This window comes from Uranotaenia lowii, chromosome 1 (assembly GCF_029784155.1).
Source record: "Uranotaenia lowii strain MFRU-FL chromosome 1, ASM2978415v1, whole genome shotgun sequence".
NCBI classification, from domain to species: domain Eukaryota; kingdom Metazoa; phylum Arthropoda; class Insecta; order Diptera; family Culicidae; genus Uranotaenia; species Uranotaenia lowii.
The window spans coordinates 130,483,354-130,506,766 of NC_073691.1; the positions used below are offsets into that span (position 1 = coordinate 130,483,354).

Below are 23,413 nucleotides of genomic sequence, written 5' to 3' on the forward strand. Positions count from 1 at the left end.
CTTGCTGTTCCCAAGGAAAACCGTAAGTTTCAACACCTCCCCTCAATTCGCAGATTGAGAATGCTGAACAGCTTCGCGTGCCTCGCCCTTGGTAACGCCTTCGTGAATGCATCTGCTGGCTGATCCTCAGTAGAGATGTGTCGCAAAGATAGCTGACCGCTTCTTATGATGTCTCTGATGAAAGCATACTTCACATCCAGATGCTTCATCCGCTGATGAGTCCGCGCCTCTTCCAAATACTGGATGCAAGGGATGTTGTCCTCCATTAACTTGAAAGGAGTGCTAACCACACCCAATTCACCAAGGAAGTTTGTTAACCACAAACTTTCCTTGACCGCATGGCAAAGGGCTCATATCTCAGCTTCGGTCGATGACAGACTGACCGTCTGCTGACGTTTCGTTGACCACGAAATAAGATTTCCGAAGATCATGTAAGCGTAACCTGATACAGATCTTCGATCATCGGAGTCGTTGGCAAAATCTGCATCAGCAAATCCGATGAGTGGTTCTAATTTTGCGTTTCTGCGGTATACCAACGCCATATCGGTCATACGTCGATGGTATCGCAGAATACGCTGCAGGCCTCGCCTGGTATTTACTTAGTGCGCTAACCGCAGCACAGATATCTGGTCTCGAAGATGTCGCCAGATATTGTAGACAACCGATCAATTCTTTGTACGGTTGTTCGGTGATAACCTCACCATCGTTCAGCTTCGTCCAGTGAACGTTCATGCCACGAAACCTGTGACCTAGAGTTCACTGGACCTAGAGCCAACCACCTCCCATGCCGCGTATTTCTCCAGGGCTTTTTCGATAGCTGTCTTACAGAAGACCCATGTGTACGAAACATAGAATGGGTTTCCTGTAACATGGGTTAAGCTGACCGCTTCCCAAATCTCGCTCTCATCTAGGGCTGCTCGATAGCTGCTTAGTACGCTAACCGCAGCACTGATGTTCGGCCTCGAAAACAGCAAACAACCGATCAAATCGTAGAACGGCTGCTCAGTGATAACCTCACTTCGTTCAGCCCGAATCTCGTTCTCTTTCATGGCTACGGTGGTCTTCCGGAAAAAAGAGTCCCTTTGGCCCTCGAGCTTACTGACGATTCGAAGTTGCTCTTCCTCATCATCAGCTGCTACGTTAGCCACGTAGCGTTGATTAGCTTCTCCTCTTCGCTGACTGCGTCTCTGGGCCGATTCGGGATTGACGGAATCTTGATCATCATCGTCATCTTCGCCATCGCTACTCTCGTAGTCGCTCTCGTCTCGCGCCATATGCTGACTGGCACCGGAACCGATGATTCGTTGATTCCGGTGGCTGATAACCCCAGCACGCGAACGAAAAGCATATTGCTTTCTCGAACGTTGTTTTCTGGTAACCCCAGATAAAAAAACCTCTTGCCGTTTTCTTCGCGTTCCCTCTCAAAGCCTTCATTTTGCGATGACTTCGAGAATCTGCACTCTCGGCAGGAATCCGCAGAAAGAACTGGTTGACTTCGCTAGCGACTAACCGTCGCTGAAACCACCTCCTTCGAAGCACCCGAAACATTAACCATCCGCCGGAAACAAGCTTGCGCATACTAACCGCAGCGCAGCTACTAAGCACGAGAATAATCGTCTCGACTTGCAGCTTCATGGCTTTCCGCTCCGTTGCTTTAACGCTTCGAGCGCTCCTTAAAACCGGAGGGCAACGTTCAGCTGCATGCGACCCATCTGGATCGAATATAGTGCTGAAGTACTTGGCAACTAACCGTCGCCCAAAACATCTCCGCCAAAGCCACAGAAAAATCCTTCTGTAAGCTTGGATAAGCTCACGCGTACTGATCGCAGCGTAGCTCCATATCACGAGAGTAACCCTCTCGGCAAACAGCTTCTTCCAATCTCCGATACGGGCTAATCCTCCATCTGGAGCATTCGGACCTGACCAATCCTGGTTACAGATCCCGAGAGTCCTCCTCCCGGCCGTCGGAAATAAACTCACGCTGCTTACCGCAGCGCGGTTTGTGTCGGCATCGAGAGTAACCCTCTCGGAACCCGACTTCCATGCCTCGAACTTCATTGGCACCTTCTGGCTGACCTGGAGTATCTCCTGGCCTCTGCACTGCCGATTCTCTACGCTGGTGATCCTCTGCGCTTGGATCAGTTCAAAACTTCTGACCACAGCGCACAACAAGGGCACGAGAGTAACCCTCTCGGCTATTAGCACCACCCAATTAATCCGGCTTGCTGCTGCAGCTGGACCTTTCCTCCCCTGCGCAGCCCAATTGCGGATCCTGAAACTCCTCCTTGCCGTCGGAAATGAAACCATGCTGCTAACCGCAGCGCGGTTCGTGTCGGCATCGAGAGTTACCTTCTCGGAACCCGACTTCCCGGCTTCGAACTTCAGTGGCACCTTCTGGCTGACCTGAAGCATCTCGTGGCCTCTGCGCTGACGATCCTCTGCGCTGGTGGTTTTCTGCGATTGGATCAGCTCATAACTGCTGACCACAGCGCACAACCACAGCACGAGAGTAACCCTCTCGGCTATCAGCTCCACCCAATGTTTCCGGGGTGGATATATCGACCTTCGCGCTGTACCATCTCGGTTGCGGATCCTGGGACTCCTCCCGGCCGTCGGTCGTGAGCTCACGCTTGCTAACCGCAACGTGGCTCGTGACGGCATCGAGAGTAACCCTCTCAATCCGCGAACCTCCCCGGGCTCTGGCGATACCTCCTGGCTGGCCGTGGACTCTTGGCTGCCTGGTCTCTGCCCTGGCTGGTCCATCTCCGCTGGCTCGGGGACCCTAGGTTGGCTCGTCTCGGCGCTGGTTGGTCCAACATCAGCTGGCTGGCCCTCTTCGGTGGTCCTCTGGCTGGTGGCTGGCTCCTCGACCTGGCTGGTCCTACTGCGCTGGCTGCTGAAGCACTTGCTAACCGCAAGTCTGGTAAACTTGAGAGTACCCCTCTTACTAACTCGTATTTCCAAAAATCCAGACGTATCTGGGCCCATAACCTGTTGAAAACGCAGGTTTCAGTGGTGGAATAGAGTTATCTTTATTCATGTTTCGTCTATGAGGTCACTAGATTACAACTATATTAATTAGCGATAGCTAATTGTCACTTCCACATCTTATAATCCCTAACCGGGAAAGTACTCATTTCTCAATGAGTACTTTGATATTCTTACCCAGAATATCTGGCAACACTGTTGTGTTACCACGAACCCAATTTATGTTGTCTCGCTTGACCGTGTGATGATGTAAACATTTATACCGTGTTTACCATCATCAGCTGTCATCTTCAATCATCACCGCTATTGTTTCAATTGCGAATTGACTCAAAGCATGCGGAACCAAAACAAACTGTTTTGGTTCTGCTCGTGGGAGCAGAAGTTGCTGCTTGTTGTTCCCAAGGAAAACCGTAAGTTTCAACAAGATTAAACAGTGTCAATTGGCAAGAAATTTTGAGGAATGAAGGAAATGTCGAAACTGCTGCTGACGTCTTTTACAAAATTTTATTTGGAATTATATCACAAGAAACACCATTGAAGAAAAGAAGACGCCACCGAAATTCTAAGTACCCGGTCTGGTTCAACAGACAAATCATGAAATCATGAAAGAATCGGGAACAGAAAGCACATAAATTTTACAAAAAGCACAATACTTATGAAAACTTAGCATCATATTTGAACCTATGCGATCAACTGAACTTGGCCATCAGCAATGCACTTGAAGAATACAATGCTAAAACTGAACTTGAAATAAAGACTTGTCCAAAGAATTTTTTCAACTACGTGAAAACAAAGTTGAAAACTGGGAATTTTCCGTCAAAAATGCACCTTGACGAACATGTCGGTGATAACCCGGAGCAAATTTTCAATCTTTTTGCAAATTTCTTTCAAGAAATTTATACGACATTTAATGAAAAAGATCGTGATCGCGACTATTTTTCATTATTCCCAGAATTCTCAAGGGATATTAGCTCTAATCAAGTTCATGTGCAGGATATTCTGCAAGGACTAAAAAATTTAGACGCTTCGAAAGGTCCAGGACCAGACGGAATTCCTCCTGTATTCATGAAAAGTTTGGCAATGGAACTGACAACTTCATTGTTTTGGCTTTTCAATATGTCATTGGAATCAGGAAATTTTCCTAAAACTTGGAAAAGCTCATTGTTAGTGCCTATATTCAAATCTGGTCGAAAGTCTGACATTCGAAATTATCGCGGAATAGCCATTATCTCTTGCATTCCAAAGCTTTTTGAAGCAATTATAAACGAAAAATTATTTGCCCAAATTAAGAACCGAATAACTGACAGGCAACATGGCTTTTTCAAAGGCCGTTCAACCTCAACTTATTTAATTGAATTTATAGACTTTTCATTGAATGCAATGGATAATGGCAACCATGTGGAAGCTCTTTATACAGACTTTAGTAAGGCATTTGATCGCATAGACATACCAATGCTTCTTTTCAAATTACAAAAAATTGGCATAAAATCTCAACTCCTGAAATGGCTTGAATCATACCTAACGAATCGCCAACAAATAATAAATTTCAGTGGAAAGAAATCGCTCCCTATTCAAGTCACTTCAGGAGTTCCGCAAGGATCTCATTTAGGACCCCTACTATTCATACTATATGTAAATGACAATTCCTTTATTCTCAAAAATCTCAAAATGCTCATTTATGCCGACGACATGAAGCTCTATTTGGAAATAAGAAATGAAGAAGACATCAGCATATTCCAGAATGAAATTCACATTTTCTACCTGTGGTGCAAAAAAAGCCTTCTGAAGCTCAATGTAAAAAATGCAACTTAATATCATTTAGCAGAAAAAGAACAACACCAAACATAACAATTACATTAGGAGATCAGAATGTAGAAAAATGTGAACGGTCAGGGATTTAGGAATTATCTTAGACTCCAAACTTACTTTCACAGACCATTACAATACTATCATCCATAGGGCAAATAACATGCTGGGCTTTATTAAGCGCTTTTGCTTTAATTTTCAAGACCCATACACAACAAAAACACTATATATTGCCTATGTAAGGTCTTTTCTGGAATATTGCAGCGTTGTTTGGTTCCCATATTCAATTTCACACGAAGAAAGAATAGAATCAGTTCAAAAGCAATTTCTACTATATGCCCTTCGTAAATTAGGTTGGACATTATTTCCACTTCCATCATATAAAGCGCGTTGCATGCTCATTGACATACAAACACTAAAAGAACGCCGTGAATATGCAATGGTTTCATTTGTAAACGATATCGTTTCGCAGCGTATAGACTCAAAAGAAATTCTATCAAAATTAAACTTTTATGCACCCTCTCGGCAACTCCGAAATCGAAATTTATTTTTCATTAATCACTATCGCACAACCTATTCTTAAGGAAATACACATGTATCAAACTAGTCTACATTACGGTTGACGAAACAAATAAACATAAACACAAAAACCTGGCCAAAAGTCAAAATTTAAAAGGAAACTATTACTATGACTTTTATGTTTATTTGCTTCTTGAATACATTTTACACCATGTACCAGTCATATTTTCAATATTTAGCTTTTTTACGAGCAATAGCGGCTGTCGGAATTTCAATATTTTTATCAACCAGAATTTTACAACAAATCGCAAAAATCGCGTCACAGTCAAGGTTGCCGAAATCACAGAAAAATCTATAATTTCACAGAATTTTGAGCCTATTTGTATCACAGAATCTATGTCACAGAACACAGAATTTCAGAAATATTCACCGGTTTCATAGGCTTTTAAAATTTTTGACTTTTTCCCAAAATTCGGTTTTTTATGTCAATATAAATTTTGGATAATTATCTTTAAAAATGAAAAATCTGATAACATAGGTAATGATAATGATGATTCATTTTCTCAAGAAAAATGTAGAAAAAGATGCAATTTGACATGACTTCTGAATGAAATAAGAAAAAAACATCACAGAAAATCGTCACAGAGCTTTTGGGTAAAATCACAGGACGTCAGAATTTTTTTTCGTCAAAACACAGAATTTTTTTTCGGCAACCTTGGTCACAGTTCAACATGTGATTACTGGGTTTAGAAGTGACTAAACAATAAATTTTAAAAAGGAAAATTTAAATGAATGTTAGAATGTTATGTTTGAGGATAAGTGGATGCAAAAAAGTGTAATAGATACTGTATATGGAGCTTTTTAAAACCGTTTATTTTGTTTTAAGATTTAAAAGCTTTTTTTGTTAAATAAGTATTTTTGTTTATGTTTCCAGCAAGTCCCAGCAACAACTTTTACATCATGCGAAAATTCATAATTTCATGAACCATATGCAGAAGAAAAGACTTCCGCATTCTACCGAATATTTTCAATGTTGAATTTGAAAAAATTGTCTTCTTTTTTGTAAAACCTTTTCAATGCGCCATGTTTATTTTAATCAGCTGCTCAAAAGAAAAAAAAGTTTTCCAAATTTTAGTTAAAAATTGTTTGTTCGCGCTTATTGCAAATAATTTATATTCCTAATTATACATTTTCATTGACGTTAATTTCGTGAAACATGTATGAAAGTCACAGTGTTGTTTTTGAATTTTTGGAAGTTATGCACTATAGAAGCAAATCTTATATTTTTTGGAGAAAAGGCTCATTGAAATTCCATAAAATCGTGCCTATGAATGTTATAGGTTATGCAGCACAAATAAAATTCGGGCAGCAGGATAAACGCATGCTTCAAAAATGATCAAAAAAGTTTCTAAAACACCAGGCGAAGAGGTTGAATTGCAGAATCTTTTTGAAGCCCATTACATAGAAAAAACTACAAAAATTTATTGATGCAAATCTGAATATAAATCAGCATAATCAAGTGGTAAGAACATAAGATGATTTTCATTGAAATAATTTAATGTTATTTGTATTATTCAATCGGAAGATAGTATTTGAAGAATCAAATGGATTTGATGTCGACTTTTTTTATCAGAAAACATAAAAATCACTGCTAGGTGATTGAATTAGCTTAAAATTACTTTTTAAAACTCTAATTATATTATAGGTATAATATTTTGTAAGTCTTATTCCAAGATATTCAAACGTATGACTGAGTATAAATATCTAAAAACACTTTGTACCAACTTCTTGTTCTAGATACTCCTCTGTGCATCGCTAGTGTACGTTTTCCAGTTTTTGATATTGAAGGATTTCGCGCCAACTCGACTCAGTTGATTGAAATGGTTGTGAAATGATTGAATTTTTAGAAAAAAATATTGATAAAAAGTATTATAAATTCTACACTGAGAAAAAAATGCATTTTAAAACTAAAATTCAATTTCTTAAAAAAAAACTCCATCTCAGAATTTTATGACTTTTGTTTAAGACGGGTAGTAATAATGCCTATAAGGCGTCTATACATTGCAATTTGTGCATTTTTAAGGAAAAAGTTTTTCTAAGAAAAACTTCTTAAAGTAATTTTTTTAAATGTATGATTTTAATTCAAAACTAATAGTTTATTGCATTGGTGTAATTTCCATTAAAAGAAAATAAATATTTTAGATTACCTTAAGCTTGTTTCTAAAGTCTATGGAATTCAATTAATTGCACAGTTTCATCATGCTAGAATTGAAAATATTATTATTGTCTACCCAAATACAAGAAATGGCTTAGCTTTCTTTCTGCCAACATCGTGTTTTTGAATGTGGAAAAGTTCAGCAGTATCGTATCGACGTTGAATGTGTCACCAATTTCATCCAGGAACATAAGGAGTATAAACTACCGTTCAAAAAAAAAAACATCCCACTTATCTCGTTATTATGTTATTTTTTTTTAATAGATATGTCTTTATTCGTACCAATTCATCATTACATTTATATTACATTATTACTTTAAATTAGATGTTCAGTTCAATAATGAACTGTCCAGAGCCCTATAGTTTACTAATCACGAAAATTTAGTTATTTGACTTAAATTTGCTGAGCACAATCAAGTATTTTTATGTAGGAGAACATCCTGTAATGTCAAAAAAATGTTATTTTTTTAATTTCTCTGATCTCCAGATCGGTTATTCTTGATGGGTTCAAAAACAAACATAAATCAATCGTCAGCTCGTTAAATGCCAACTCATTGAATTTCAACTATTCGAAATGAATAGAAAAAACAACTCTACACTCACGAAAAGTGAGCTTCGAACCGTCATTAGAAATACTTCCCACGGCATTCTTTCACATTCAAAACGGAATGAAATGAAATAGACAAAACAACAACCGAACCTCCGCTTTTTTCGATGGGAACAAAACAACAACCGAATTAAAATATCGATTATTTCCACTACTGTTTTACTTTTTCTATTTTTCGATGGCATCTTGAAGTGATTTCGGATTCCTACCTCTTGCGTAAATCTCAGCTGCATTCTCAGCTAGTAAATCCACGGAATCGCTGCTACTACGTCTGCTGTCGCCGCTGACCAGGATAGATGACGATGCACCCGAATTAAATAGATCAATAAATACTACGATAAACACTAACACACGCACAATCTCCAAAGCCGAGGGGAGTTTCATTCCGCTGCTCAGCATAAATCTTTTGCTGCCACTTCCCGAGAGATCCCCAGCTCTTCTTCTTCCTCTATCTTCGAGATTTTTTCTGCTCTCGCGACGACCAACGGCCGATTCTGGACGCCATCGCGTCGCCGTTGATTCCAAAACTTCAGGGTCACCGATATGGTGACACCCAGAGAGATTTCCGCCGTTGATCATTACCGCAGAATTTTCACCATAGTGGACCACTGCACTTTCACATCCACTATACTGCTGAACTGCTGGCAGCCGACGTTTACAGCTAGTCGACGGGCCTTCCTTCCGCAGCAGACTTTCGTCGTCGACAAAGGTGCTCTTTGTTGTTGTTATTTTACACTGCTTTGTTTTCATTCCAGGCGACAACGGGGTCGCTGCGCCCAGAAACATGATCTCTTATCTTGTGGTTTGGGATGAAAACACACCCACTTCTCACTTAGGAAGTAACCGTTGTGCCTTACTACATCCGGACGTAAGATTTGTCTGGATTGATTTTTCGATTGACCCAAAGCTGCTACAACAATTTTTAGAAGCTTCCTCTTTCACTTCACTATTTCCTTTAACAACTTCGAATTCTATGTAATTCTTTCTACCTTTACCGTTTCACACTACTATGAGACACTTCCGGGAGGTGTGTATGGCTTGATATCGTCTAACCAACGAAAAAATTAGTTAAAACATTTTTTTATAATCAATCACTTCATTCACTTCACTCAATTGAACAAACCGAAAAGACTTAATACGAGGAGATATATTAACGCGTCAAGGAATCTATCCCGAGGAGAGGAGAAAAACTATAAAACAAAAAGTGTTGCGGTGTTTTTTTTCAGACACGGGTGACGGGAGCGACCAAAACACGACGGCGACGACGAGGAACATCCGGCATCGAGTACGTACGCATCACATCTGATCTGACTGCCTGACGCAAACGAACGTCGGACTCGTCGAAAGCTATCAAAACGAAACAAATACACGACAGAGACACACACACAACTGGTACAGCGTAAACCAGCGGCACCCACACAACGTTGCAAGTGAAAGCGTAACGCAAAGTAACACTGACACAACAGTGATGGCATTTGCCTCCAATCGAGGGTCGAATCGCAGACACCAGATACCCAGACTGATCAGTGGCGGTTGAGCCCATACAACTACAAATCGCCCAGAATCATACGCCATCTGACGGGGCATCGTGAAACCATTGTGCCTCATCAAGAAAAGAAAATACACTTGATAATTTACAAGCCAAATGAGAACTGTTTTGATTGAATCACCTATTAGTATTTGGAATTCTATCTAAAATATTTTCTTTTTGGTTTTTGTCTTCAATGTTAAATTGTTTACTCTTTTTTCTGTATCATAATAAGAGATAAATATTGTTCAAACAATGATTGTTGATTGATTTAGATGAAAAAATACAAACGCTAGTGTTCATTCCATATTCATTCATGGAATATTTAATTTAATTTTTTTTTTCGTAAATATTATATTAATCCATTATTCATTACAGCTAGGTTATACCGGTCCTTAGCTGAGAGGCATTTTTTAGTATTAAGTTTTTATTTCGAAATTTATCCGGCAGAGTGACAGTATGAAAATTATAATGTACATAATAAATAAGTAATCGAAATCTGAATTGTTCGTCTTAATCTGAATGATTGATTTATAATTTACTATGACAAAAAAAATCAACTACATATAACTTCTTAAAAACTTGAATTCCATTGAATATCTTAACTGTTTTTAGCTCATACCTGTAGATAGATTTGAGGAGTGAAATAACTTATTGACATTATAATTGGATTGATTAGAACTTGTTTAGACAATTTCAGAAGAAAAAAAAACAGAATAATAAATGTGAAAAATGTATTGATAAGCTATCTAATTATATTTGCCGCTGGAAGTGCCGTGATAGAGTACTGATTGTTTCACTAAAAAATATAAATTTACGGAAAAATAATCTTAGAAACGACCGTGTTTGTCGCCCGGTTATTTTTTCCTGCTCATTTGTACACACCCAACAAGTGTGCGTGAGAAATGTCAAAAACAACAGTAATGGCCTTTTTGGCATTATTCTGGACTTGGAGAAAATTAACTAAAAAGCGAACTTTTTTTGACTATTTTTCCATCTAAATCCGCACACGAGAGCAAGTGTGCGTGAGAAATGTCAACTTGAATATCTTTAATTTTGAAAAAAAAATTGTTGTAAAACAAGGGCAAATATCCACTGAATTTGGAACATTTATTTGATTCGAAGTTTTGTTAATACCACAGACTGAAATTAATTAGTTTACAAAATGAATCCATTCTTCAAAATACTATAATTTTGAATAAGGTTCCTTAACCGCTACCCACTAAATAGCAATAATTTCGCTGTAACTAAACTTATTTATCGAATTCAATGCTTTTCCACATCACCAAAACGAATTTTGAATAGTAAAAGAACATTACTATCTTGATGCAAACGAAGGTCATTTTTATTTTCTTGTCGTTGCATGGAATGTCAAATATCGTATGGCTGTGTGAGTTAATTCATTTAATGTTTTGATTTTAATGTGACGAATTCACGATTTTTTTTTTTTTTTAAATATGTCTTTATTTGTATCAAATCATCATTACACTTATATTACATTATTGCATTAAACTAGGTGTTCAGCTCAATAATGAACTGTTCATAGCCCTATAAGTAACTAGATTATAAAAATTTATTTATAAGATTTTAATTTGCTGAGCGCAATCAAGTTTTTAATGTAGGAGAACATCCTGTAATAGCAAAAATATTTTATACTTAAAACTAAACACTATCTTAAAATTAAACTAAACATAAAGAGAACGAATCTCTGCGATGGAAGACTGCATCGATTTGCCTCTGAAGTTGGAGATGATTTTGTTGGCCATCTCTTCGATCGATTCAATGCCCGCAATCCGATGAAGATCTTCGGTGCTGTGCCAAGGTGGAAGCCGCAAAATCATTTTCAGAACTTTGTTCTGAATCCTCTGGATGGCTTTCTTCCTCGTCGCGCAGCAGCTAGACCAAATCGGAACTGCATACATGATCGCTGGTCGGAAAACTTGTTTGTAGATGAGCATCTTATTTCGCAGACACAACCGGGATTTCCTGTTGATGAGAGAATAAAGAGATTTAGTGTATTTATTACATTTAGATTGAATATCGTCAATGTGATTTTTAAAAGTAAGATTCCGATCAAGTGTAAGTCCCAAGTACTTAACGTGATCAGACCATTCTAATGAAACTCCATTAAAAGTTATGGAATGATTTTCATTAGGTTTTAAAAAATTTGCTCTTGGCTTATGGGGAAATAAAATAAGTTGAGTTTTGGAAGCGTTAGGAGAAATTTTCCACATTTTCAAGTAATTCAAAAAGGAATTTAAATTTTGTTGCAATCTACTGCGTACCACCCGTAAATTTCGACCTTTGGCTGAAAGCAAAGTGTCATCAGCAAATAATCTTCTACCTTTTCCTTCTGGTACATCAGGAAGATCAGAAGTAAAAATATTATATAAAATTGGCCCAAGTATACTACCCTGAGGGACACCAGCTCTAATGGGTGTCCTTTCAGAGCATGAATTTTGATAGCTTACTTGTAAGGTTCGGCTAGTCAAATAATTTTGAATAATTTTGGTGAGATATACAGGAAAATCAAATCGAGCTAATTTAGCTACTAAACCTTTGTGCCAAACATTGTCAAAAGCTTTTTCAATATCAAGAAGAGCAACACCAGTTGAATAACCTTCAGATTTGCTAGCGTTAATCATATTAGTTACACTCAAAAGTTGATGTGTAGTAGAATGTCCATGACGAAAACCAAATTGTTCATCAGGGAAAATAGAATTCTGATTAATGTGAATCATCATTCTATTCAAAATAACTCTCTCAAATAGTTTACTTAAAGAAGGAAGCAAACTAATTGGTCGATAACTTGAAGGCTCTGAAGCACTTTTTCCAGGTTTCAAAATTGGAGTTATTTTGGCATTTTTCCATTTATTAGGAAAATAAGCCAAATGAAAACATTTGTTGAAGATTTTAACTAAAAAAATTAAAGTGCTTTCAGGCAACTTTTTAATAAGAATATAGAAAATCCCATCTTCCCCTGGAGCTTTCATATTTTTAAATTTTTTGAAAATCAATTTAAGTTCATCAATATTTGTCTCACAAGAACTTTCAAACACATTTTGCTTGGAAAGAATATCATCAAATTCTAGGGAAATTTGAGCATCAATTGGACTTACAACGTTTAAATTAAAATCATGAGCAGTCTCAAATTGTTGGGCTAATTTTTGAGCCTTTTCTGAATTAGTTAAAAGAAGTTTATCCCCATCTTTCAAAGTAGGAATTGGCTTCTGGGGCTTTTTCAAAATTTTAGTTAATTTCCAAAATGGCTTTGAGTAGGGTTTTATATCCTCTACTGCTTTAGCAAAATTTTCATTACGAATGATATTTAAACGACGTTTGATCTCTTTTTGAAGGTCGCAATAAATTAATTTCAAATAAGGATCCCTAGTTCGTTGAAATTGGCGTCGACGAATGTTTTTCAGTCGTATCAAAAACTGAAGATCATCATCAATTAAAGGTTGATTAAATTTATGTTTAACTTTAGGTATTGAAGCGGCTCTAGCATTGGCTATTGAAGTTGTCAAATTTTCTACAGCCAAATCAATATCTTCTATTGAATTCAATGGAACGTTTACATCTAAATTACGTTCAATAAAATTCATATATCGATCCCAGTTAGCCTTTTGAAAATTAAAAGTTGATTTTAAAGGGTTTTCAATGGGACTTTGGGATAAAGAAAATGTTACTGGAAGGTGGTCTGAATCGAGGTCCGCATGAGTAACTAATTGACTACAATGCTCGCCTAAATCCGTTAGAACCAAATCAATTGTGGAGGGATTTCTAATTGAAGAAAAACAAGTATGCCCATTAGGATATTCAACAGTATAATAACCTGCAGAGCAGTCATTAAACAAAATATTCCCATTTGAATTTGATGAAATATTATTCCAAGATCGGTGTTTTGCATTAAAGTCACCAATAATAAAAAATTTAGATTTATTTCTGGTGAGTTTTTGTAAATCTCCCTTCAAAAAATTTTTCTGTTCACCGCTACATTGGAAAGGCAAATATGCGGCAACAATTATAATTTTCCCCATAGAAGTTTCTAATTCAATTCCAATTGTTTCTAAGACTTTTGTATTGAAAGAAGGAAGAAGTCTAAATTTGAGACGACTATTGATGACAATAGCTACACCCCCACCTTGTCGATCAAGTCGATCATTTCGCAAAATTTTAAAGAAAGCATTGCTTTTCAAGTTATTGTCTGGCTTCAAAAAAGTTTCAGTGATGGCAGCAATATGTATGTTTTGAGTTTTCAAAAATAAAAAGAATTCATCTTGGTTAGCCAGCAAAGATCTAGCATTCCAATTCATAATATTTAAACATCTATTTGGATCCATGAGGGAATCGTAAAGTCATAATAATTTTGTTAGCATAATTAAAAGAAGTTTGGAAAGCTTCAAACATTGAATTTGCTTTCAACATAAGTTGCATCATTTCCATTAAATTTTGATGCAAAAATTTTAATTTTTCCTCAGTAATCTCACCCAAATCAACAAAATTGTTAGGATCAGAAAATGAAGGAGAAGAACAAGTATTTGAATTTCGGGGATTTTCCCAAGCCTTCGCATGAACGTTGAGACTTGGTTTTTTCCCATTTTTATTAGTTAAACCTGAAGAGGGAAACCCATTTTCAACCACCTCTGAGAACGATAAACAACGAGTCTGGGGCGCAGATTCAGCACAGGTAACATTAAAATCACTTCGGGTATTACCCAGCCGTGATTCCAATGTCGACCGAGGCTGACCGCGAACAGGCAGGTTGTTTGCCGGCCCGACGTGTGAAGACGAAAAAGAGGAAGGAGGAGAAGAAACTTTTCTGGAAACTTTGGGATTTTTCCTAGAAGCAATAATTTTTGCCCTGATGGGACAATCTAGCGAATTCGAGGAGTGATTACCTGCGCAATTCGCACACTGAAAAAATTCTGTTTTTGGCTTATCACCACCAAAAAGGCATTTAGATTTTTCATGATCGAATGAGCCGCAAAACATGCATCTGGCATTCATTCTACAATTTTTAGTGCCATGACAAAAAGCTTGACAACGACGACATTGCGTAATGTTTTGTAAAAAATTGGTAGAAGATTTACGAAAAGGTTCGAATTTGACTCGACAATGAAACATAAGACGAGCCTTTTCCAAAATTTTCAAATTATCAACCTGATCCTTTTTAAAATGGATCAAATAAAGTTCAGGAGCAAAACCAACACTACTGGTATTATTCGTGTTGGTTCTTTTCCTCATTTGAATTACTTGAATTGGAGAAAAACCTAACAAAGAATTTAATTCAGCTGTGATCTCATCCGGTGTCTGATCGCCAGTGAGACCACGAAGTACAACTTTAAATGGACGATCACTTCTAGCGTCGTACGTAAAAAATTGGTGTTTTTTATTATTCAAATAATTTAAAACCTTTTGAAAATCATTAAAAGATTCCGCCAATATACGAGCAGTTCCCCTTCGACCGATCTGAAAAGAAATCTTCACATCCTTGACGGAAGTGACGATTTCTTTTCGAAAGGCATTGAAGTCAGGAATCGTGACCGTTATTGGTGGAATCTTTTCGTTTTTAAGAGTATAAGAAGAAGAAGGTTTCTTAGTACTCTTATCAGAATTAAATATGAATATTTCCTCATCACCGATGTTATGAAGGACATCGAATGAATTGGAAATTTCAACTTTTTTGGCAGATGGCCCTGGATTAGGTTCAGCAATCCGTTTTCTTCCGGCCCTTGAGCCGGCCGAAGACTTCCCCATGCTGGAAAGAAAAGAGAAGAGAAAATATGAATAAAAGCAAATGAAAATAATTTTAGCACTGAAAAGTGCTGATTGAAATACAGGTAAGGAAAAAATAAATAATGTAAAATGTTCCTGCAGGTACACAGCAACGATACGATGCTCCGGCGTACGTGTTGACGGCTCAACGGTACAGATGGAAGTGGGACGAATTCACGATAATTTTTTTATACCCATTGATAAAACCAATTACACATGCGATATTCGAAAATGAAAATGGTTCAAAATTTAACTAAAAAGAAAAATAACTGAACAACAGATCAGGAAAAGCTAAGCTGTTCTCATTAAACAGACTCGGATGGTTGAGATTGTTTGTCAATATTCAACATATTTCAACCAACGCACTTTGTTAAAAATTGTACTAAATTTGCGGGAAAATGTTCACAAGATGCATCATCTCGGAGTCCAAATATTGTTTCAAAAACGTCTCGTCCAGAGGGCGGTAAAAGGGCTCATTTGATATACAAAATTAGTTCGACATTTTGAAAAGCAGACATTTCTCGAATGTGACTAAGTTTTTCATCGAAAGGAAAGTTTCAGGATTTATTCGAGAAAAAATTGAATAAAAATCTGACAGCGATTTTTCGTTGTAGATGGTGACTGGATAATATATTTCGTAGTTGCATTTTTCATTAGTTTTTTCTGTAAACTACACATTGCTTTTCAAATTTTGTAAACATCACCTTTACTTTTGTTTTATTTATTTGCAATATACAATCATTGGATTTTTTTTGTGTCGTTACAATATTTATTGGGATACTTGAATTAACTCTTGACGGAGGTTCCGGGAGTTAACGAAATCTTGCAGATGAAAGTGATCTTCACAAATTAAGCAATTGTTAGGCAGCCAAGGCAACTTTGATAATGATTATTTTTCAACCACAACGAAATAAGGAAGTGTAGCGGACAATCATCAATAGGGGAGAATGAGGATACTTGATCCCTTGGGATACTTGATTCCTTAGCTATATCTCAAAACTGGAATGTCTTACAGAGATCAAATGTTCTAGAAAAATGTGCCAAAATGAGCACAATAACAATGCTTGTAGTTAGAAAATTTTTAACAGAATAATTGTTTGAGTAATTGAACTTTGTTTGAAAAATTTCACAAAATGTAACTTGAAGATCTTTTTTCATCACTTTGGAATGTTCCTTACATGGGAAAATTATGAAAAAAATATTTGTTCCAATGTATCAATCGTTCGAGCGTAAAATGAACTTCATAATGCCATATTTTCAAAGCAATGGAAAACTCTCAACTTTTTTCAGAAAAAGTTTTCTAAAATGTTGATTATGGGTGTAATTGATCCCCTAGAGTTGGGTACAATTGATCCCCCTTCCAAACGGCATATTCTTCTTCTGAATTGATCGTTATGATTGCTGATTACGAAATTACTTATATTTATCCAAAAACTAATATTTATCAAACAATTGTCTGAAGAAAAGAGCAAAAATAATTAATTTTCTCTTAATTATAAAAAAAGCGCCTTTCAGTATGCAATGTTATTAGCGTTGAGACAAAGTTATAGAATTTTCTTCTTATGTCTGCTATAAATTGAGAAATGAGAACAAACATGACTAAAATAGTCAATTAACATTCTATCTTGGAGTTTTGTTAGATTTTTATACAAGGATTAGGGCTTCCTGAAAAAAAGATCAAGTCTCCTTTAATAGGGGATCAAGTCTCCCCTAACTTCAGGAAAATCGCAATTTTTTTACTCCCACGAAAATGCTTCTAGTTCATCAACGGTTTCAAGTATCGTTCTTATTTGTGGAGCATAAAAACTTGAAGTTACAAGCTGTCAGAAAATGTCAAAGACGGCGAGTTGCTAATTTTTTACAAAAAGATATGGTGAAAATAAGAAAAGGGGATCAAGTATCCCCACTCTCCCCTACTCATCCAACTTAAATCGTTGAAAAAGCATCATTTTAGTCGTAAATGAAGGCAACTCCTAAAAGTTTACTGATGAACTCAAACATCAAACAAAGCGTCGTACAATATATTGCAAGTGTTAATTGAATTTATATTAATTGAACGATATTGAGTTATGATTTTCTGTACACGTCGTTTTAAGTGAGTTTCCTAATATCAAACCACCAATTCATCATATATTTCGAAAGAAATTCAAACGTTTCGTTAAGATGGAAGAACGTCTATGGTTGAATTCTAACCACATTTGGTTGTGCGCTCTAATTCATAAATGGTTCTTTTTTCTATCAAAAGTAGGTAACCAAAAACGACCGTGTTCATCGCTAGATGTAAAGAAAACAAACAGCACAATGCAAATGTGTGTGTGATATATCAAGGGCGTTTCAATATGCACACAAAATAAGTTATGTTTGTGTAAGATTTTTCCGTTTGTGTATGTGGCCGTTAGTTTCACGATAACCCGTAGATAGCGCTGCGGAACAAGCGCCAAAATCAGCCTTCAGTGGTCAGTCTGGGTATCTGGTGTCTGCGGTCGAATTCTGATAGTGATGGATATATAATGAAAATGAAACGAAAAAGTTGTTTTAAAGAATTCTTAAAATCTAAAAAAATCACCAAATATAGTTTAAAATTAAGAAATAAATTGGAACGGATATTTTGAGATCAAATTTGGAATGCTTAATTTCTGTAATTTGTGTAAAAACGTTAAATTTTGAACTTTAAACTTTGAAATTTATTTAAAGTTTTCACAGTTACACAAATTTAAATCAAAATTTTAAAATTGCAAAGCTTTTCAGTTTAAACAATAAGTAGCCACTTAAAAGCCAGTGACAGAAACGATAATTAAGAAATTTAAATTCTTTAAAGTTATTTTTTATCAGAGGAAATGCTTATTCGTTTTTTTTTCAAAATCAGTCATTTCAATAACAACAGTACAAAACAACAACAACAACAAAAAGTAGTGTTTCCTAAATGTCAAATTAGATTAAAAACACCATTTCAAATCTGTCCACGTGGACATCCGAGGAGGGAGGTAAGAGTTTGCCAAATGTCCATGGAGGAGGAGAGGGGGTCAACAATCTCATTTTTTCTGTCCACATGGTATCTGAACGGCGACTTGGGGAGATGGTCTACATTACAAGAACACCAAGTTGCTAAAGTTTGTTTTCACTTTCTATCAGGAAAAATTGATGTTTCTATAGATAGTTTCAGGAGAGAAGACAGGGAATTTATAAAATAAAAATTTCTATACAATTTTTTTTGATAATCCTATAGGGATGTGTTCAACGCACACAGGGGTGGAGCTAGTATGTTATGTTTCTTTTTCCACCCGTAAAATTGACGGGTTCCCGTATAAATAGAGAAAGCGTAAAAGTCGGCAAAACTATAAAGTGTAAATAACACACTACAATAATCCAATAGATTTTAATTCGGCTAAATTTCTTCAAAACTATTAGTAGATACGATACTGTAACTATAACTACACTGCAAAAAATCCCCATATTAGGGGTATGTGTCGGCCTATATAGATCTTTGCAATTTGTCTGCCATTTACAAATTATGTGTCACACATATATTCCGGAAATATTTCAAAGCTGTAGGCGACACATGAAACTTATAAATTTCCACAAATTGATGTTATGTGTGAAATGAAACCGCCTACAAATAGGCTTTAATTTGATATTCAAATTATGTTATTTAACATCTAGCTTCAGGCGTTTCAAAATAAGAGAGACAGTTGTGTTTTTTTTTCAATGGTATAATTTTCTAGTAAAATATTTAATGTGAATCATCGACGCTCAACTGCTGTCTTTTTCAGTGACTTATCGCCCAGAATATCCGAGGCTACTTTTCAGAATCCAGCGTTCCACTATTGTTAACCCATTCGAGACGGCGACTTTTTTCGAACGCGTCCCCCAGGAGCGAAAAATTTTTATTCTTTGATTCGATCAATTTTTATCTGAAAAACATGAACACATTGAAATTTCCAATATTTAATCGTAAATTCCGAAAAAATGTCCATTGCACACCGTGTGTGCAGTCCGCTCCTCGTAATAAAATTATTGCCAGGAGCCGCATTGCACACACGGTGTGCAATGGGTAAAAAAATAAAAATACATTATTTCAAACACATTCATCATTCGTTTCAATTTTTGTTTGATTATAAAAGAAAGAATAAAATGCAAAGAATATTATGTAATCTGGCTTTAACCAGCAATAAGATTTTTTAAACTTTTTCCAATGGAAATGTTTCTTTTTTCGGAATTAAAGACCATGTCAGGACTTTGTCGGTACTCAAATTTTTATTTTGTAATTTTTTTTTCTATTCGAGAACTATTTAAGTTGTCTAACTTTGTAAGTCTGGCTCACTAATTCTTATGATAATTTAGGACTATATTTCATAAAAAATATAGATTTTAAAATTCAGTGTTTATCAAATAATCTTGCGTATATTTTACTGAATAGCACCTTGAAAGAAGGGTGATTTCTTCTACATTTCATGAAAGCACATCGAAAAGAACGTTAAAATTTCAAAAATGTAAGTACAACATAAAACTAGAATTTACTTAAAAATCATTAATTAATTGTTTGAAACATTCCATGCAAAAACATTGAAATTTTTGATGATGATATTATTTGCAAACTCCATAGAGCTAAAGTTTATTTATTTTTTTTTTTTCAAATAAATTGTTTAAAAGTAACCATTGTTTAGCTATTTTTATCATTCGTTTAATAGAATAGCTACCGCTAACAATGTTTTCAACTATAAGATACAGGTTCCAAAAACACCTTTGTGTAAAGTAGAATTTACTTGAAAATTTCCCACCAAGAAAATGATGAACCCAATAGCACGCTTTAGAGCTTGAGAATTTAAACTAAGACTTAACAATACGCAATTCACACAAACGCTATAGGACAGATCCTAGATGAATATCAACATCAGCCTAAACAATCACCGACGCACACTTTCATAACAACAACACAAATAGCCAGCTACTGTCTGTGTCGATGAAACGAAACTCTGTCTGCACTGCCTAATTTTATAAGTCATTTTCATCCCCAGATATTTTGAAGACATTTTCATGCACAGTGAAACCAATGCCAAATTACGTTTACCTATGCTTTAAACATTGTATTGGTTCAAGAACCATCAAAATGGGTCCACTAGTTTATTCAAAATCATGAAAAAGTTAAAACTACTTCCATTGCACACACGGTGTGCAATCGGTCTTATAGCCTCGGAAAGTCATTGCACACACGGTGTGCAATCCGTCTCGAATGGGTTTAAAGGACTATCTGGAATCCACAAGATAACTTGCTGTGGGGAAAAAATAGAACAACACAACAAACGCTTTGTGATAATCGTAAGAAAAATAATCTTTTAGAAGTTGAAAATAAATTTACTAACCTTAATTGCCTTTGTTTTTCGCAATAAAATTTCTTTCACTGGTACATACATCGTGTTTTTTCCAATTGTAGCCATTTTGAAAGGGTGAAATATTTCAATTATCACATTCATATAAGTTATGTGTAAGGAAATGAACACCATATTCCAATCCAATATAAACTAAAACTCAAACATAAATTTTATTTGAATCATATAGTAGCAGAGATTCATGAGCTTATGTGTGAAAGGAACATAATCTTAAAGTGTAGTTTTTTTGCAGTGTACTTCTTCCTCTTGTTTCTTTTATTTACACGACTCAAAACTGCTTTATCGGCTCCTGGTCCAGTTAGTGAGACTATATGACCGACCATACTATGACTCAAATAGGAACAAAAAAAATTATAAACAGTAAGCAAAGCAAGAAATTTTTTTATCATGACCAGCGATGCCACACATACCGATTTTCCGGTATTTATACCGATTTTTGAGCAAAATTTTGACCAAGAATCGGTATATACCGATTACCGATTTTTGGCAAAACATACCGATTTCATACCGATTTTTAAGATTTCAACTCAAAATTCACCCCCCTTCAACACTCCCACTTCATTCAAGCTATCCTCGTAAAGGTCCCGTAGAAAGAAGACAAAGTTCGGTAGCTGGCGTGACGTAACTTTGATCTGTACAGCTTTGAAAGTATTCTGCAAAGATCTCCACGGCTCACTCTCATAATTCGTTTAGTTGTTCGCGCTGTTTTTTCCTTTGTTCTGTCAAATGATGCACTATTATGGTACTCAACCTAAAAGCCAATGGACTAAGCTCAAGGCTGATATTTGACCTTCTGCGACTGCCAATTGAAGTTTCTTAAGGTCAATTTCAATTGACGATCGCATTAAAGTTCTTGTCTCGCGAGATGCTAACTTTTCAAGGAAATACATACACCGTTGGAATATAATCCTTGTTCAACTCGTCGTGGGGTATGTCGAGATTTGAAGTGCAATCAGATACACGGTATGTAATTTCATCGGCATAATCTTCAATCTTTCTGCATCTTGTTAGCAAAATATATGATATCATAAGAAGGTACCTAGAAGGTACCAGAGATCGCAGAATTAAAGACCACGCCAGGCAAAATGGGTACTTTCAGTTACAGTAAAACTATGTGTTTTAAATCTTTTTCGGAAGAACCTATTCTTTTAGAGTTTGGCGAAAATCCATCAACAAAACGAAGAACATCAACTTGGGCCTATACTTACCTCGAACGTCAAAAAGCCATTGGATTTGTAAGTGTTTACTAAATTAAAATTTCCTTTAGATTGACCTGGTTCTATTGCCTTATCGAATTTATCAAATTTACATCCCACTTCAGCCAAAAATCAATTGAAGTCTCAAGTTTTTCCTTAATTTATATGCCTAAACAACGTGTAACCTGAAGGTTCTCGCCATGCCACTAATTTTTCTTATCAAATGGTAACTTTTAAAATAAATTCCCATTCAGTTTTGAGTACTGAAAAAAATACCTATTTCGGATTTTATGCTGAATTTTCATTCGTGATTTGTGCTTTCGTCAGCAAAAGCAGATAGTTTAAAAATTAAAAAAAATATATACAATATACAATATACTTAAGTCATAACAAACATAAAGTTCTGTTAAAATTTGAAAATTGTCATTTTGTGTAAACTAGTGTTACTTAGAACCAAGTTACGGAGGAAATGCAATACACACAGCTTTTTTTTACACGGCACGGATTTTTTTTTACGCGGTACGTATATCAGTGTAAAAAAACCTTCTTGTAATATATGCTAAAACACATTTAGTCAGCTAGTTTTGAACTAAAAATGAACATTCATAAGAGACTTGCTGTTTATTGAAAGCTTCTATTTAAAGAAAAATACGTTAGGAAGTTTAAAATGTAAGCATTTTTGAATATCTACCTCAAATACCGATTTTCATACCGATTTTTAGGATTTACATACCGATAAAAGATTTTTTTGGGTTTCAAAATACCGATAGAAATGTGGCATCACTGATCATGACTGTCATTTGGAATGAACATAAAAAGAAACATCGAAAACATGTCGTTATGTGTGTTGGTTACAGAGTGTTAAGTTAACCTATACGAGCATCCGGTTTTGATGAAAGTGTGCGTTAGCTCAACAACGATACGATTTTAACTTATCGTTTTGTTTTCTTCGGTTGAGCGTTATGTGAGGCATGCGTTACCATAAGTAACGCTTTAGGATGATTTAAAAGGTCGGTTTGCTTTGCGCAGTTTTCTTTAGTTGAGTAAATAAAATTGTTCCGGAGTTGTGCACGGTAGCACTCTATCAAATTCCCATACAAGCTAGCGAACAGAAATATTTACATGTTTTTTTAGCAATTTGACGACCCTGCTTGTTACAATTTTTTTAAGGGATTTTAACTCCACAGGAGGCATTTGTCCCTATTGCTTGCATCGAAATCTCCCATAGTGCATGGACCAAAAATATGAATACGACACAACTACTTTCCACAGAAAATATAGAAAAAAAATATTGGGGACAATCACTTTTCGATTTTTGATAGCCTGGTCTCGCATTGTGGGTAGTGAGTTCGATTGGGATTTTCGGGATACTGTAGAGGTCCGTTGAGC

The 23,413-nt window shown here is 36.1% G+C and overlaps 2 protein-coding genes across 2 annotated transcripts in view; both read right to left on the minus strand.

Moving 5' to 3' along the window:
• LOC129740015 (uncharacterized) overlaps positions 1-9,426 on the minus strand; it is a 68,104-nt gene extending 58,678 nt beyond the window's left edge. The window contains exon 1 of the mRNA XM_055731596.1: positions 8,345-9,426. Coding sequence (XP_055587571.1) covers positions 8,345-8,921 — 577 coding nt within the window. The 5' untranslated portion in view covers positions 8,922-9,426. The remainder of the gene's footprint in view (positions 1-8,344) is intronic.
• LOC129740016 (mitochondrial dicarboxylate carrier) overlaps positions 1-23,413 on the minus strand; it is a 321,675-nt gene that overhangs the window by 192,102 nt on the left and 106,160 nt on the right. The gene's annotated exons all lie outside the window — the stretch shown is intronic.